Source organism: Solanum dulcamara, chromosome 11 (assembly GCF_947179165.1).
Source record: "Solanum dulcamara chromosome 11, daSolDulc1.2, whole genome shotgun sequence".
Classification (NCBI taxonomy): Eukaryota; Viridiplantae; Streptophyta; class Magnoliopsida; order Solanales; family Solanaceae; genus Solanum; species Solanum dulcamara.
In genome coordinates, this window is record NC_077247.1 from 54,398,854 (window position 1) to 54,415,786 (window position 16,933).

The 16,933-nt window shown below is 34.3% G+C and overlaps 2 protein-coding genes and 1 long non-coding RNA gene across 7 annotated transcripts; all 3 read right to left on the reverse strand.

Annotated features, from left to right (window-relative positions):
- Positions 1-1,734: 1,734 nt before the first annotated feature.
- On the reverse strand, positions 1,735-3,283 carry LOC129872190 (DNA mismatch repair protein MLH3-like). Its single transcript, XM_055947084.1, has 6 exons — positions 2,740-3,283; positions 2,607-2,650; positions 2,245-2,337; positions 2,011-2,170; positions 1,907-1,922; positions 1,735-1,779 (listed from the first exon to the last, which is right to left on the reverse strand). Exons 1-5 carry the CDS (start codon positions 2,818-2,820, stop codon positions 1,911-1,913), a joined length of 390 nt encoding a protein of 129 aa, XP_055803059.1. The 5' UTR covers positions 2,821-3,283; the 3' UTR covers positions 1,735-1,779; positions 1,907-1,910.
- Positions 3,284-3,297: 14 nt separating this feature from the next.
- Positions 3,298-12,175, reverse strand: LOC129872189 (uncharacterized). Of its 5 annotated transcripts, XM_055947082.1 has the most exons (9): positions 12,028-12,175; positions 10,442-10,598; positions 10,271-10,325; positions 6,511-6,569; positions 6,308-6,400; positions 6,019-6,232; positions 5,805-5,897; positions 4,427-4,477; positions 3,619-4,311 (listed from the first exon to the last, which is right to left on the reverse strand). In XM_055947082.1, exons 1-6 carry the CDS (start codon positions 12,074-12,076, stop codon positions 6,214-6,216), a joined length of 432 nt encoding a protein of 143 aa, XP_055803057.1. In that variant the 5' UTR covers positions 12,077-12,175; the 3' UTR covers positions 3,619-4,311; positions 4,427-4,477; positions 5,805-5,897; positions 6,019-6,213. The 5 variants fall into 5 exon arrangements, with proteins under 5 accessions (XP_055803054.1, XP_055803056.1, XP_055803057.1 ...); XM_055947079.1 differs by lacking the exons at positions 3,619-4,311; positions 5,805-5,897 and adding an exon at positions 3,298-3,366; XM_055947081.1 differs by lacking the exons at positions 3,619-4,311; positions 5,805-5,897 and adding an exon at positions 3,298-3,366 and having other exon boundaries at positions 4,427-4,487.
- Positions 12,176-14,277: 2,102 nt separating this feature from the next.
- On the reverse strand, positions 14,278-16,723 carry LOC129872997 (uncharacterized). The gene is made up of 3 exons (XR_008762634.1): positions 16,538-16,723; positions 15,090-15,313; positions 14,278-14,444 (listed from the first exon to the last, which is right to left on the reverse strand). It is a non-coding gene; the product is annotated as an uncharacterized LOC129872997 (long non-coding RNA).
- Positions 16,724-16,933: the final 210 nt, after the last annotated feature.

The window sequence follows — 16,933 nt, forward strand, 5'->3', positions numbered from 1 at the left end:
AGAAGAAAAGCTTACCTTTTGGGCAAGAGGATGCCTGTAGAAACAGGAAAGTCATGAGAAATCAATGAAAATTCAATCGAGCAAAGAAAAGAAATTATTTAGCGGAGAAAAGTACAGCAATAGAAAAGGCCATGAAAGATGACGACAGAAAGGGCTGGATGCATGCTATCCAATATACCCTTAGCTTGAAATTAATTGACCCACAACAACCAATAACAAAGGAAATCGAAAAAATAATCAAACTTTATTAAGCACCGTAACATTATACTCAAATGTTTCTTCCTTCTAATTAGGCCTAAACCCCAAATCTGTATCACTATCAAGCTAAACCCACAACAATCTAAAATGAAATTAACAAACACGGAAAAAATCCGGAAGAATTCTAAACCCAGATCTCTACACTTCTTTTGAAAACGAACAGGAGACGGAAGGTCTGAAGAACAAGAATGTGAAAAATAAATATGGCATAATCCATTGACAAAGAGATATACACATTCCTACATTTCCTTTAGCATTGTATATGCAAAAAGACAGAAGTGATGGAGAAGATAGAGATAATGATGTAGTTATGGTGGTCTATTTAACACTGATGGGACGACTGCTGTGGCAGCTCTGAGCAAATAGCTTTTGCAGAATGCTGCAGTCTCCATACAGCTCTAGTTTCTGCACGGTGGAAAATAACATTAACTAGTTGCACACATTTTCTGAAATCGTTGATTATTAATACAAACAAGCACTAAAGGATAATTTACCTGGCATTGGATGAAAGGGCTGCACAGAGCTTCTCGATTTCCAGTTTACACCAACTGTACAATGAGCAAGAGATCGATCAATTGACCGACTTGAACTTTCAATCTGACAGAGGAATCCAAACCCAGGATCATGCTATTCGGAAGCACTTCCCCACAGGTTAGACCTGCTGACAGGCAGCCTTAGCCAAAGGCTGGCACCATTTACAATCAGCCTTTCTCTCTTCAGTATCTTATCTCTCTCCGGTGGTTGTTACGGAGTGAACAAGCCTCTTTTTGGCAACTGGTCAAGAAGACCTCTTTCCAATGACAGTTCCAGCGATGTCATGCCGATCTCCAAAAGCCGTTCTAATAGAGTCACGCCTCTTTAATATAACTTTCTGACAGAGTCATGACTATTTTCAGACAGTCGTGTCGCGCCTCTTTCTGAGGATCGTTCCCACAACATTGAGCCTCTTACCGGTGATTATTCATGTACTTGCATCTCTTTCTGGTCATTTTTCTGACAGCAACATTCACTTTCCTGGTAAAGCTTCACTACTCTATCCAGATCTTCCAGTGATATTCAGTTTCTTACTATAAGCAAACTAAGGTGGCTTCCCCACTTTGTACTTGACTGGCATCCAATATTAGATTATGCTAGGTGTTAGTAAAAAGTTAGTCCCTCACCCATTAATAAGAGATGTGAATTATTTTTTCAGAAAATAACCAAAACTAATTCTCACGAAACAAGCCCTAACACAAACTGAATTCTACAAAAGTAAATCCAAAGACCCACACTCGTTTCCCAACCCATAAACAATTAAAAAAATAAATGCCAACAAAAAATCTCACCTTAAATTCCATATAGGCCTTTGAAGGCTCCAAAGTTAAATCATATAAAGATCTTGGGCAGTATAGGTTCAACAAAAACAGTGGATATATCAGAGATCTACTTCGCTGGTCAATGTCAGAAGACTGTCAAAACTCATCGTAATGTTGTTAAGTAATTTATGTATTGGTCCTTTGGAAGCAAATCTTGAATTGGTATCTCCATTATGAAGGTCAAGGGAAAACAAAAACACCGTGAAAAACAAGAATTCGATATATTAAATGCTAACCAAAGATTAGGTTTCCGTTTTCTTTGTTCAGGAAAATATACTGACATAAGTGGATACAGAACTATTGAAGGACCTGCAAATTAAACAATGGTTTTTAGAGAAACAAGGTGCAGAAAAGATAACTTATCACATAGATTATCCATCAATTTGGGCCTGTATACCTTCACTGTGTAAGCATCACAACCTAAGATGTATCTGCTGAGCTTGAATGAACCATCGATTGCATTCAAATTATTAAGGAAACTCAGATGAATCCCAAACCCACTAGAAAATAGCGGTAATGGGGAAGGAGAAGCACGTGTGAAAAGTAGGTCATACTCACTGCATGCAAATGAACAAAATCTAAGAATCCAGACAGGAAATATCCTAAGTTAGCTGGTATAACAGAGACAAACCTTTCAATATCAACAATTTTGAAGGAGACACTGAGATGCACAAGGGCAATTCTTAGTAGAGGCTCTTTCAGAGAATGTGATACCCTCTTTGGGCTTCCAGATTATATACGCAAACCAAATGATCAAACAAGACAGAGCACAGATTTAGAAGTAAACTACGTAAATCAATATTTTTCATTTGTTTGAATTGTGAGAAAAATAGAAGTACTTGGAATGCATTCGCTTCCTTCGAACGGGTTGGTTGTAAAATACATCACAAACAATGAATGCAAAAAGAAAAATCCCAACAAATTTCCTTATTGGCAAACATCAGTCAATTCATGTGTCAAGTAGGCTTATACAGAATTACATGTTGTACCAACCTCTTGTCTACAATCATCAATCCAAGGTACAAACACTTGTCGTCCTGTAAACAATGACAAGAACAAATACCAAGTTAGTAGTTTTATACCTAGACTAATGAATACTACCAATTGAATCTCAAAAGAACTTTACCTTCAAAACCTTACGATATTCATTTGGCCTCCAGTGAGTTTTAGTAACCATTTCCAACAAATAAATGAAAAGGCTCAACATTGGAGGTCCCAAGGTTCAGTTTTGTTCAAATCTACAGCACCAACAGCAATAGCAAAGAAATTGATATCGAAATCCAGCTGGCAGTTCCATCTGATGATGCTGATCATCGTCCTTGACAACTCCAAAGTAATTTTCCATAACTACGACACATCAAGATTTATCCAAATTGTTTTTGTTTATAATCAAGAGTTAATTGCTTCAGCTTTAATACATATACAGTAAGACTTTTTTCATGGCCATCAAGTCCCCAGCTGGCTCTGAAACAAAGTTATAGAAATGGATTTTTCGCCAAACAGCTCAAAAAAAACCATGAGCAAGAACACTAAATCAAGAATGGAGAAAATGGATAAAATTAAGATAAAGATAATCCATGGGAACTAACCTGAAAGATTGGGGAAAAAAGTAACAAGACTACAAGACCATAAATAAAGTTTTTTTTTTTACAATTGCATAAAAATGTTGAGTACAATTGCTCTCATCAACAAAGTTACTTCTAGTCTAGAGATTCGCGACAGTGTCCTCAATAAAGAGAAGGAAGGGGCAATCCTACAAGTAACATTAAGAACAAACCAGTCACCATAAGATTTCTAGAAAAACACAGCAAAATAACTTTATCAAATAAAGACAATCAGTATCAATTGAGCCAACAAAGGGATATAATTCTGCACATCATTTCTAGCAATTTGATTGCACATTAAACATGGAACAAAAAATGAACAAGTGACATGTTCTAATAGACAAACAAGAACCACATCTATCCCCCACCCACCCCACCCACCCTTTTTTTTCTTTGTGGTGATAAGTCAAACAAAGTGGAAACTCTGAGCTGGTAATGAAAAGCATTTCTAATAAATAGCATAGCATTGAAGTCAATAGCTTTCTTTCCAATTCATAGCAAAATGTCTACATAATCAGACTATGTAATCAGTTGAAAGAAAATTCAGTAATCCTAAGAAGTGCAACAGTTTTCAAGTTTGATCCAGTCCATAGTATGCAGTCGAAAACTAAAAGGAACCAAACGCGGACTCCTCTGATTGCATGTGCTCCCACTTCCTCCACTCATCAAAGAAAAATAAGAAAATTTTGTCACTTCCTCAGAGCCTATTCAAGCTTTTCCTTAATCCCCTCATTCTAATTAATAATTTCTACTATTTCTTAAAACTGTTAGAACGTTAATTTTCAAATGAAGCTAGTTCCTCTAAAATGTAGATTGTATCTCATACAGGTTAGACCTGCTGGCAGGCAGCCTTAGCAAAAGACCAGCATCATTTACAATCGGTCCTTCTCTCTCTCCGCTGGTGTAAAGGAAGCATACGACACCATAGTTAGAATGGCCAGACAAAAAGGAAACAGAAGAGAAGTGAAAGAAACAGGCGCATATACTGTCTTGGGCTAAAAGTCCTATGCGCAAATGTGTATGTTCCAGCTCAACTTCAGTACAACACTTTGCAAAAAGATTACCATATATTTCTTCCATCAGCACCAGTACATCTCATGAAACACAAAAGAAAGTACAACTTCAGATGATGAAGTAAAATAATAAACTGAGCAGAACTTTTTGCACATTAAAATGCATTAGATCAATGTCAAAGAAACTAATACTTACCATAGTCATCCACCTTAACATAGCAGGTCCCACTGCCTATTGCTCATATACCTGGTGGAAACTGGGTTAAGGTCAAACTAGGAGTACACTACATATAAGATAACAAACATAAAAAGAACAGTCATATGAGGAAGTAAGTCTCATGGAAAAAAGAAATAGAGTTGCGATATCAGAATATTCATTTGGAAAAAAATGTATTTATGATACTAGAATGGAGCATCATACTAAGAGGAGAAAAGGTATATCAATTTTCATATAAAGCATATGCCCTCGTCATCAGAGGTAGCAAACAAAGGAACATAAGAATTCATTGAAGAGCCTCAACGATCACTGCCTTTTGTGCAACTAGTCTAAAGTGATGAAAATTGCATAAAAGCACAACTTGCCGTATTCTCAGCAGTCCACCTCTATTGATCCTCAAACCATTAACAAAATCAGAAATAAAAATATAATTCCCCATTCTCTTACATGGCACAATTTTCAACTTTTAAGAAACAATAGAAATCAAAAAGTCTAGACCATGTAAAAGAAACTAACCAGTGAGAGTGTTTACGAAAGTCTGTCCAATTGAGTGTCTTCATTCATATACTACAAATCACAACTTCTTTTAATTAAACTACTTAATTTTTTTAGAGTTGTGCGAGTGGAACTTCCATTCAATAATACCTAGGTGTTTTGAAATATTTTTTACACAAAACAATCCAAACCATTTCTCACAAAAAAGACCTAACACAAGCTCAATTCTACAAAAATAAATCCAAAGACTCACACTCATTTCCCAACCCCAAAACAATTAAATAATAAATACCAACAAAAAAATCTCACTTTAAACTCCAAAGAGGTCATTGAAGGCTCCAGAGTCAATATGTAAATATCTTGGGCAGTTTAGGTTCAACAAAACAGTGGATATATCTGAGATCGACTTCGCTGCTCATCGTTATGTTATTAAGTAATTTATGTATTGGTCTTTTGGAAATAAATCTTGAATTGATATCTGCATTACGAAGGTCAAGGAAAACAGAAACACCGTAGAAAAGAAGCATCCAATATAGTAAATGCTAACCAAAGATTAGTTTTCCATTTTCTTTGTTCCAATGTTGTCAAAGGCGCGCTGTAAGCACGCTTAAGCCCTGAAGCGAGGCTCAAAACATGTTAAACGCTTCGCCTCGCTTTATATGCGCTTCAGTGTGGTCATCAAGGTTCTAAGGCAAACTTTTCCTTGCCAATGAGCCTCTTTTCAAGAAGTGACACTAAACAATTGATATTTCACTTTATCATTCTTTTTTTTCAATTTCTTGGTCATATATTTGTCATTAATGTTTATAATTATTGGTCTTGGACTAAACATATATATTTGTATATTTTTCTCCCTTTGCACCTTTTTTCATTAAAGCCCACACTTTATTTGTGCTCTGCGCTTAAAGCCCCAATGAACCTTAGAACTTTTTTGCGCTTTTCGCATTTGATAACACTGCATTGTTTAGGAAAATAAACTGAAATAAGTGAATACAGAACTATTGAAGGACCTACAAATAAACAGTGGTTGTTAGGGAAACAAAGAGTAGAATAGATAACTTGATCACATCTCTTACCCATCAATTTGGGCTTGTATACCTCCACTGTGTAAACATGAGGACCTGTATACCCATCAATTTGGGCCTGTGTAAACATCAGGACCTGAGATGTATCCTGAGAGCTTCAATGAACCATCGCTTCCATTCAAATTGTTAAGGATGAATCCCAAACCCACTAGACAATAGAGGCAATAGAGAAGGAGAAGCACATGTTCAAAGCTGGTAATCCACACTGCATGCAAATGAACAAAATCTAAGAAACCATACAGGAAATATCTTTAAGTTAGCTGGTGTAACAAAGACGGACCTTTCAAAATCAACAATTTTGAAGGAGCCACTGGGATGCACAAGGAGTATTCTTAGCAGAGACTCTTTCAGAGAATGCAAGACCCTCTTTGGGCTTCCATATTATATATGCAAACCAAAAGATCAATCAGGAAAGAATACAGCTTAAGAGGTATGTAAATCAAAATTATTTATTTGTTTGAATTTTGAGAAAACTAGAAGTACTTGGGAGTGTATTTGCTTCCTTCGAACTGGTTGGTTGTAAAATACATCACGAACAATGACTGTAAAGAGAAAATCCCAAGAAATTTTCTTATAAGCAAACAACATCAACTCATGTATCAGGTAGGTAGGGCTTATACAGGATTACCTGTTGTACCAACATTTTGTCTACAATCATCAATTCCAAGAACAAAGACCAAGTTAGTAGTTTTATACCTATCCTAATGGATACTACCAACTAAAACTTGAAAGAACTTTACCTTCAAAACCTTACGATATCCATTTGGCCTCCCGTGAGTTTTAGTAACAATTTCCAACAAGGAAACGTCAGAAATAAAGCTCAGAGCATCTCCTTCAAAGCCAAATCTTGCTGGGGAAGCGTACATATAATCTGAATGGTTCTATTTTGATGTAGCTGGTGTAAAGCAAGCATACCAAACCATAGTTAAAAGGCCAGACAAAAAGGAAGCAAAACAGAATATGAAAGAACAGGCACATATAGTGTCTCCATAAGCTGGACTAAAAGTAGCTAAGCACCAATAAGTATGTTCCAACTCAACTTCTGATCTAACAAATAATCAAAACATTTCTACATGCAGTAGTGATCAACAAAAAATAAATTTCATCTCTCTCTGGCTCCATATATATATCCTCCCCCTTTTTTTGGGGACGCGATACAGGTAAAGAAAGTATTTTATTGAAAATGAAGCACCAGAAATGCGATGTACATGAACATATTACAATAAAAGCAAAAACAAAATGTAAGCATCAATATTTTGCGTTGTGAACAGCCAAACCACTTTTCCCAATTACAAGTAAAACTGCAAAATAATAAATAAAAGAATATCTGTAAAAAGATACTAATGAACACAAACAGTTAAACAACCTATCAGTTGAGTAATGCCTGCAATCCCATTCCAAGTTATGAACATCATAGTTTCAGGCAAAATAAATTATGGACAAGCAGCATCAATACAATAAAAAAGATGATGTCAGTCCAACATTTTGCAAAAAGATTACCATAGCTTTTTCCCATCAACACCAGTCCATCTCATGAGACACTAGATCCTTCAAAAGAAGGTACAACTTCAGGTGATGAAGTAAAATAATAAAATCGGGCATAACTTTCTACACATCAAAATGCATTAAATCAATGTCAAAGAATCTAATACTTACCATTGTCATCCACCTTAACATAGCAGGTCCAAATGCCTATAGCAACAGATATTTGGTGGAAAGTGGAAACTAGACTAAAGTTCAAACTAGGAGTACACAACTTATAAGAATAACAAACATATAAGGAAGTAAATCTCATGGAAAAAAGAAATAAGAGTTGTGTCATAAAAATATTCATTTGGAGAGAAATATTTATGATAGCATCAATTTTCATATAAAGCATGTGCCCCCTTGTCATCAGAAGTAGCAAACAACGGAACATAAGAATTCATTGAAGAGCCTCACCGGTCACTGCCGTTTGTGAGAAGGAGGGATAATATCTTGGAGGAAAAGGATGGGGGAATATGTAGCTAAGCACAAGTTGTTAATTCTTGACATCATCTGTATTGACGAGGTAACCGTGAACGATGATGAGCGTGCAAAATGTATTTGGATAAAAATTAGATGTTCAGCTTACCAATGACTCCTATTACTATGAAATCACTTATGAGAAAAGAACCGCTAAACCCCAAAAGAGACGAGTATTATCATACAAGGCGACAGAGGATAGTTCAGCTCCTGCTGTGACGAATGGTTCAACACCTGATTCTACTACACCTACTGGCAAAAGTAACAACAAAGGTAAAGGTGTAGCCATTCAAGAATAAGATAGCGATGACGACTACTGGCTCTCATAAGACGATTGATTGTATTACATTCTCACCCATCAAACAAAGCAGCAGCTTCATACTCATGCTCAAGTTTTTTACATGTTAATCGGCTGTAGTCTCATTTTTGTCATGTTCTTGTACCTTATCCACTTAATCATTTCGGCATTATCGGGGAACACGCAATTAACATGTATTATATTTTCTGCATTCTTTTTGATAGATTGCCAAAGTTTGACTTGGGAGAAAGTTTAATATGTAGCTAAAACCCTTAGCTCTCTTGAAATGTTTATTGTTAGAGTTTAATGAGCCGAATTCAAGATTTAAAACTCTATGAATTCAACTTCTAAGGATCTAAGTAATGAATTTTTACACGTAAATTTGTACTCTGCGTTGGCTATACTGGATTCAGGTAAACTTGTCGTTGCAACTCTAAATCCATCAGGTTGGGAATGATTGGGTAAGCAAAAATCAGGAAAGTAGGAAAGTAAGTTCTAACTGGAAGAATGTCAGTCTTAGAAGCAGCAAACACATTGTAATAAGAAATACAATACTCCAATCAGTAAAACAAATATATACGAAATGTCCTTGTTAACATTGGCCAGTTTGGTTTTGCAACCAAAAGAAGCTAGAAACGTGGTTTTACATTGTTCTCCCATAACAACAGAAAGATTATTTTGCTCTACGGACTCCAGGAACAGCTGTGACACAAGGCCTTGCTGGTCAGGGGGTTCGGTCCTTTTTAATACTTTGAATTCCAATACAATTAGTAATAAATAATGATGTTTAGCCAGTTTTAACCTATTTATTTCACCCATATTAATGTTTCAGAAAATGATTAGGTGTTTTGAAATATTTTTTACTGAGAACTCAAACTAATTCTCACAGAAAAGCCCCAACACAAACTCAATTCTACAAAAATAAATCCAAAGACTCACACTCATTTCCCAACCCCAAAACAATTAAAAAATAAATACCAACAAAAAATCTCACCTTAAATTCCACAGAGGTCATTGAAGGCTCCAAAGTCAAATCATATAAAGATCTTGGGCAGTTTAGGTTCAATAAAACAGTGGATATAACTGAGATCGACTTCGCTGCTCATCACTATGTTATTAAGTAATTTATGTATTGGTCCTTTGGAAGCAAATCTTGAATTGATATCTGCATTACAAAGGTCAAGGAAAACAAAAACACCGTAAAAAACAAGCATCCAATATAGTAAATGCTAACCAAAGATAAGTTTACAGTTTTCTTTGTTCAGGAAGATATACTGAAATAATTGGATACCAAAATATTGAAGGATCTGCAAATTAAACAGTAGTTATTAGGGAAAGAAAGTGTAGAAAAGATAACTTGTCACATATCCAATCCATCAATTTTGGGCCTGTATACTTTTCACTGTGTAAACATCAAGACCTGAGATGTATCCTGAGAGTTTTAATGAACCATCCCTTGCATTCAATTTGTTAAGGGAACTCAGATGAATCCCAAAAACACTGGACAATAGCGGCAACAGAGAAGGAGTAGCACGTGTGCAAAGCCATGAAAATGAACAAAATCTTAAGAAACTAGAAAGGAAATATCCTTAAGTTAGCTGGAATAACAAAGACGGACCTATCAATATCAACAAAACTGTATGAGACATTGGGATGCACAAGGGCGATTCTTAGCAGAGACACTTCATAGAATGCAAGACCCTCTTTGGGCTGCCAGATTATATATGCAAACCAAAAGATCAATCAGGACAGTAAGCTTTAGCAGTATATTTGATTGAATTGTGAGAAAACTAGAAGTACTTGGAGTGCATTTGCTTCCTTCAAACTGGTTGGTTGTAAAATACATCACAAACAATGACTGCAAAAAGAAAAATCCCAACAAATTTCCTTATTAGCAGTCAGCAGTCAACTCTTTTATCAGGTAGGCTTATATAGAATTACCTGTTTTACCAACATCTTGTCTACAAGCATCAATTCCAAGGTGCAAACACTTGCCCTGTAAACAATGGCAAGAACAAAGACCAAGTTAGTAGTTTTATATCTATCCTAATGGATACTTCCGTAAGTTTTAGTAACAATTTCCAACAAAGAAAAATCAAAAGTAGAGCTCACAGCCTCTCCTTTAGGGCAAAGCTTGCTGGGAAAACATGTATATCATCTAAATTGCAGTATTTTGATGTTGCTAGTGTAAAGCAAGCATTCGAAACCATAGTTAGAAGGGCCAGATGAACCGGAAGCATAACAGAAGATGAAAGTAACCACTGAACATCTGTAAAAAGATACCAATGAACACAAATGGTCAAACAGCCTATTAGTTGAGTAATGCATGCAATCAACTTTTGCCCAAAATTGATGAGTTCATGAGATCAGAGACCAACGTTTGCCCTACAATGATCAGAGACCAACTTTTATCTCTAATTAGCCCTACAATGTAAAAGGACACAAATATCTCTAATTAGCCCTACAAATGATCAGAGACCAACTTTTGCCCAAAATTGATGAGTTCGGGATAACAAAGTCATTGACATTCAAGAAAAAAACAATTAGGTCAGTCCATAAGTCTTAACAAATTTATTTGACCAAAAAAGTCCCTGTTTGTACTCTGTTCTAATCTGAGTTTTCCCATAGACGGCGGCATTTCTATCATCATTGAAGCAAATTCCTGGGATTGAATCTAGCTCTTTAGCTCAAGAATTCATGCCTAAATTCTTCAAGTTAGTACTAGGCACACTTTCACCACCTATCAACCTTCCTCCAACACCAACTATCATTGCAGATTTCAGTAAAATTTCGTGATACTATCAGTATGATTTAACATGTTATATGCTTTCAGAGCGTATCTAAATAATTAAGATAAATGTCTTTCAGGCAAGGAAAATTATGGTGAACCTACTAAGAACACTCAGAAGAGAGAAGGGCTTCGAAAGCAAATTCAACACGATATGCTTCGTTACCTGATGAATGAAGAAGCAAATAGATTCAAATTAACAGATGATGAGATGATTGATCCACAAAACATAACAAAATCAGAAACAAAAATATAATTCCTCATTCTCGTACATGGCACAATTTTAACTTTTAAGAAACAATAAAAATCAAAAAGTCCAGACCATGTAAAAGAAACTAACCAGTGAGGGTGTTTACGAAAGTCTGTCCAATTGAGTGTGCGATAAAGAATATTGAAACTTTGAAAGGGTAAATTACACCTTGGGGACACCAGCATCGAAACTGTGCGAAATCTTACAAGATTACCCCTGACTGAATTGAACTCCAAATAGCCTCAGACATTCGCTTAATGCTCCCCATCTCCCTAAAAAAGTAAAAAACAAATTCTTGAACATCCTTAACATACAACATGATTTTTTTTTTAGAAGACTTCTTGAATTTTCTTGATATGTTCCATGACAGTAAACATATAACTTCAAAACGCCATGAATTTTCCTTCCTTCTTTTTTAATGGACGGAAGAATACCAAGATAATGGAAAGATCAGTAGAGAGCAGATAGAACGGCGGGAAAATTGATTTAGGGTTTACAACATAATTCTTGAACATCCTTAACACATGCTTTTAAGAATACCAATCGCTTAATGTTGTTGATTTTTTCTTAAAAAGAATGCATGCAAGAATTCCAAGATTTCTTGAATTCCTTAAAATATGCCAAGAATCAGCAAGATAATGGGAAGAACAGTAGCATTACTTGAGAAGATGATCACCGGGAAAATTGATTTAGGGCTTTGATCGGACATCGTCACCGGAACAGTTAAGATCAGCAATCCGGTAGCGTATGGCTTCCGTAATATGATGGTGGTGAGTTATAAAGTGAGCAGGTGGTGTCTTTTTTATAGATTTTGAATTTTGAACTAGTTAATACACGCGGAAAAAAAAACAGTTAATACAAAATATAATATTTTTTTGTAAGTTTTTATTCTAAGTACTTATTTATTAAAAAAAAATAAGAAGAGTTTATTGCATTAATGTGAAATTTTTATTCTAGTATTTTTTAATTTTTTTAGTTTTTGAACTAGTTAACACATGTAGAAAAAATAAAAAACTAGTCAATACAAAATATATTATTTTTTGTAAAATTTATTCTGGTACTTATTTATTTTTTTAATAAGAAGAGTCTATTCCATTGATAATGTAAAAAACTTAAATTACTTCATTTTGTGCAAATTTTCATTGATTGATTATGATTTAAAAAATTTTAAAACTTTAAAGTAACTATATTTTATATTCGTAATCGAACTGTACATCTATCTATAGTAACCGTAATTTTCATTCAAACTATCTAGTATTTTTTTATGCTTAAGTCATCTGTAGCCTCTTAAACTTGTCCGCATTATTCACTTAGATACCTCAACTCGATCTTGTACCTATTGAACACCCTTACCCTCTCAAATTTGAATATTATTGTGACAATAAGCTAAAAGTGTAAGACGTGCGAAATACACTCGCGGTGACATGATAATTTGACAAATTAAATAATGACACGTGTTTTTGAATTAAAAAAAATATTAAAAATATATTATAGAATAAAAGAAAAAGGAAATTATTTCTAAGTAAAAGAAATTTAAAAAAAATTGTAACTCCCCACCCCCTCATTTCCCCAGCTATCCGGCAACCCCACTATCTTCTTCCCCCAATTTAATCAAATATATGCATGAAAATCCTTCCACAAATAAAGATCAATTTAAAGTCAAAACAATATGTTCATAACAACCAAAATACTATAAAAAAAATTGAGCAAAGCAAAAAATAACATAAAAATTATCCCACAAAATTAACAGAAATATACAGCAATTTAATGAAGAAATCAAAGTCAAGACGGAGATCTGCTCAAAAGAGTGGCAAGAAAGGCAGAGGACTATCAAATGGTGGTGGTCAAAACAAGAACAATTATGACGCTGCTGACAATACTGATATAAATGACAATGGGGCCAAAAAAGAAAGCAATGACGAAGGTAAGGAAGTGAAGTGTACTAAGAAAAAAGAGGAAGAAGAACGGTGTATGATGATGTGGTGGAGGAAGTAATGGCAAAGAGGTAAGGAAGAAGAAATATTTTTTTTAAAATGAAAAACGTCTAATTTATTATCTCTCACGAACCTAATAAATGTGAATCACAAACAATATGCAGGCAAAAAATATTTAAATAATTCAAATTCGGGAGAGTACAGGTGTTCAATAGGTACAAGATCGAGTTGAGGTGTCTAAGTGAATAATGCGAATAAGTTTAAGGGATACAGATGACTTAAAATTAGTCAAAGCTTCGCGTTGCAACAAATTAAATATATTTTTTGTATTATTGAGTATTACAATCATTTTAAATGATATGCAGTATGTATTTAAAACAATTAGTCACTTTTTGAATAGCAAGTGTTCATAATTTCAAAACATACAAAGAGAGTGCAAAAAAGGCACTATGTTCACAGACCAGACATGAAAAATCATTGTTAACACTCAACAGTGAATTAACAAAAAGGAATTATATTTTTAATCGTATCAAATACACCATAAGTAGATATAAATACAACCAGATCAAATAATTATAGAATAAGTTATCACGATCATGATTACGAAATGAATCAAAGAAATGTCTTAATACATAAAATAAACAAAGATTAACTCACATATTATGTTTGGGGTTCTAAAAATCATTAGAGATTATCCTTCAAAAAAATGAGTCTGAAACATCCAATTTTTTAATTGCTTCATACAATTTCTAATATTAAATTAACAGCTAAAATAATTATTATTGAGTTCATAGGCTCTTCTTTCATGAATTCTAAGATATGTCCCTAATTGGATACTATAATTTTTTTTTATATAACCCATCTCTCGCTTGTAAAGTTTATATACTTAATTGTATGACCACCCAAGAGTCTCTCTACATATAGCAATAAAATCAAATTAACACCATACATTATAGCATATCCATAAGCATTGAAATGTAATTTTTTTATATAGAAATTCATGGATTGTATAACTTAAACATCCGTAAAATAATTCTAAAGAAAAATCACTTAAATATAAATTCAACTAATTGTTGGATAAGAGCTCAAGCTTGCACGATGAAGATGGTCTTCCATGCAGTTTAATTCAAATATCATGATCAACTACAAAAGAAATCGACAGTGGATTAAGAAATTCAGATTATGCAATTCAAGCACCAAATAAATGAGCAATTTTTTAATATTTAAATTTAGAACTCTCAAAACTTGAGAGGTAATTCAAATGTATCAAACTTAAAAATGCTCAAAAGAATTACCATCAACTATCTAAGTGGGTTTAGGCAAGATATTGTCCTACTAAATGACACAAAGTTTTAATTGTGATAAAATAATAAATCCACCATCTTTTCTCACCAACTTACTATAAAAATCTCAATTTGGTGTGAACTAATTTTGTTTAGTGGGTCAAATTCAGATTAAAGAGGGAAAACGGATAATTTTAATTGATTTACGAAAAACCGTCCAATTGAGGGGTATATTTGCTAAGTTTGATAACGGCAAGGGTATAAATAACCGAATTAGGATAAACTTAACTAATAAATGAAATGAGGGATAATTTTTTACCCTTTTCCCAATATTTATCAATAAACAATTGTAGAAAATAGGAACTTCCTATTATGTTATCAGAATTAGAAAATAGAAAACTAACGTAAACTATTCACCTTTTTGAATTACGCGAACCGTCGAACTCTTTTAGTTAGAAAATTCATTTTTTTAAAACTGTAAACAAAATTCACCTAAGTAGTTTACCTTGGTGTTGAATGGATTCCACATAGTAATGATCTCATAGAGTGGCTTGAAGCCTTGAAGTATAAACATTTATACATTTGCCTTCCTTGAGTAAGCTGTTAATGTAAGGCGAAGTTAAAAGAATAACAAGTCTGTCTAAAGATGACGTATAAAGGAAAAGAACATATAAAAGCACCATCTTTCAGAATTTCATTGGCAGCCATCGGCTTCATCTCCTCTGGTTCCTGTTGATGTATAATCAAAAGAAAAATGAGAAGGGTGGAACAATTAAAGGGAGGCGTTAATTGGGGGGAAGGGAGTAAGGTTAAAACAAGAGAGTTAGTTAAGTGGATTGCAAATACATTATTCAGAGAACATGACACTGCATTTAAGTAAAAACATAACCAAGATTCCACATGAAAAAGATTAGGATTAATTAAATGGAGGAGTGAAAATGAGAGCTAGTTAGTGTCATGACTAATAGATCCAAATCAGCTAGATCATCGCCCAAAATATACAGAACTTGTATTATCAAGAAAACAACTATTTTCTTATGAAACACATGCAAAAGAATCTTGTTAGCTAGTGCCGAATTTCGTAAAACATGAATGAGGTCATGAATTCCAAAATACGTTGGAAGCTATTCGAGTTTCAAGGCCTCATAATTCGAAAGAGAGAGCCTCTAACATTGTCTTGTTATTGATGGTATTAGAACAAAAAGATTTCCCTTAGAAGCAACAATTCATAATTCACTCGTTATATTCAACCTAATTAAAACATAAAATGGACCTTAAGAGATAATATGCACAACTCACACTTGAAAGCCTTAAACCCTCAAAAATCCTTCTTGCTTTTAGCAAGATGGAACACAAAACTGATATAAACTGTGGTATTGATGCCTCGGAATGGAATAACTAGACTGAGAAGAAGTGTTCATCATGCTTTGTTTTCCACATATAGACGGGCATATATCCTTCAGAAGGAGGAACAGTAAAGCTAACGAGACTAGGCTCTAAAGTGTAGTAAAAGGTTCGAGAATGTAGGAGAGCAATCGCTCTCAGCCCTGGTGTATTTACTATACAGTGTAGATTTATTCCCAATAATTCCTAATCCCAATTCTTCTTCCTAGTAGATGATGTCACTTCCTAATCCAGTATTAACAACTACAATCAGTACTATATTACCTTTCCCTTATAAGACTGGTTAGCAAATGGTATACATGTACTTAAACTTTTTGAATGTATAATATGACAGAGACAAGTATTAGAGAGTGTTACTGCGAGAAGTGTGACAGATGTTGGTTGCTTAAGTTCTTGCTTTAAACAAAACATATAACTTCATGCTAGAGTTAGGTTCAACTTCAATGAATGCTGCAAAATTTTGTAGAATGGAATTTAAGGTAAACGGCAATTTTATCAAGTTCCATAGACTGGTTGTGATGAAAATCTAAACAAAGATCCATAACTTACCTGGTAAATGATCTTGAAGCTTGAGAATAAACGTTGCAGATCCAACCCAGTTTTGAATTTGGTCAGCATAGTTGTACAATAATTGGTAACCAATTTCAGGCATGATCTGCAAAAGCATGGTCAAAGACTCAAAATCAATGTTACCTATTATATAAAGAGTTTCTTCTTCCCCACATGCCAAGCGGCACAAGGCAAATCTATTTCACATTAGATGACCATAAACGTACCAATTCTTTCCCGGAATCAAGATAGGTTGTTGTCCTCTTTTGTCCAAATAGGACCGGATAATTCACTAAGTTACAGACTCCACATTGAAATGACACATCAATGAGTTTTTAGTTAATCATTACCATTTCATGCAGTTCTACCAAAAGAATTCGCTCATCTGCAACATGT

What these genes read in the sequence shown, in the direction of transcription:
- LOC129872189 (XM_055947079.1), bottom strand. Translation starts at nt 12,076, where the DNA reads ATGTCCGATCAAAGCCCTAAATCAATTTTCCCGGTGATCATCTTCTCA. An exon ending in ACAAGATGTTGGTAAAACAG is followed by an intron (nt 6,570 to 10,270) that starts GTAATTCTATAT and finishes TTCTCTTTACAG; the next exon opens with TCATTGTTCGTGATGTATTT. An exon ending in GGAAGCAAATACACTCCCAA is followed by an intron (nt 6,401 to 6,510) that starts GTACTTCTAGTT and finishes ATAATATGGAAG; the next exon opens with CCCAAAGAGGGTCTTGCATT.
- LOC129872190 (XM_055947084.1), bottom strand. Translation starts at nt 2,820, where the DNA reads ATGTTGAGCCTTTTCATTTATTTGTTGGAAATGGTTACTAAAACTCAC. An exon ending in AATATCGTAAGGTTTTGAAG is followed by an intron (nt 2,651 to 2,739) that starts GTAAAGTTCTTT and finishes CATTGTTTACAG; the next exon opens with GACGACAAGTGTTTGTACCT. An exon ending in TTGATGATTGTAGACAAGAG is followed by an intron (nt 2,338 to 2,606) that starts GTTGGTACAACA and finishes ATAATCTGGAAG; the next exon opens with CCCAAAGAGGGTATCACATT.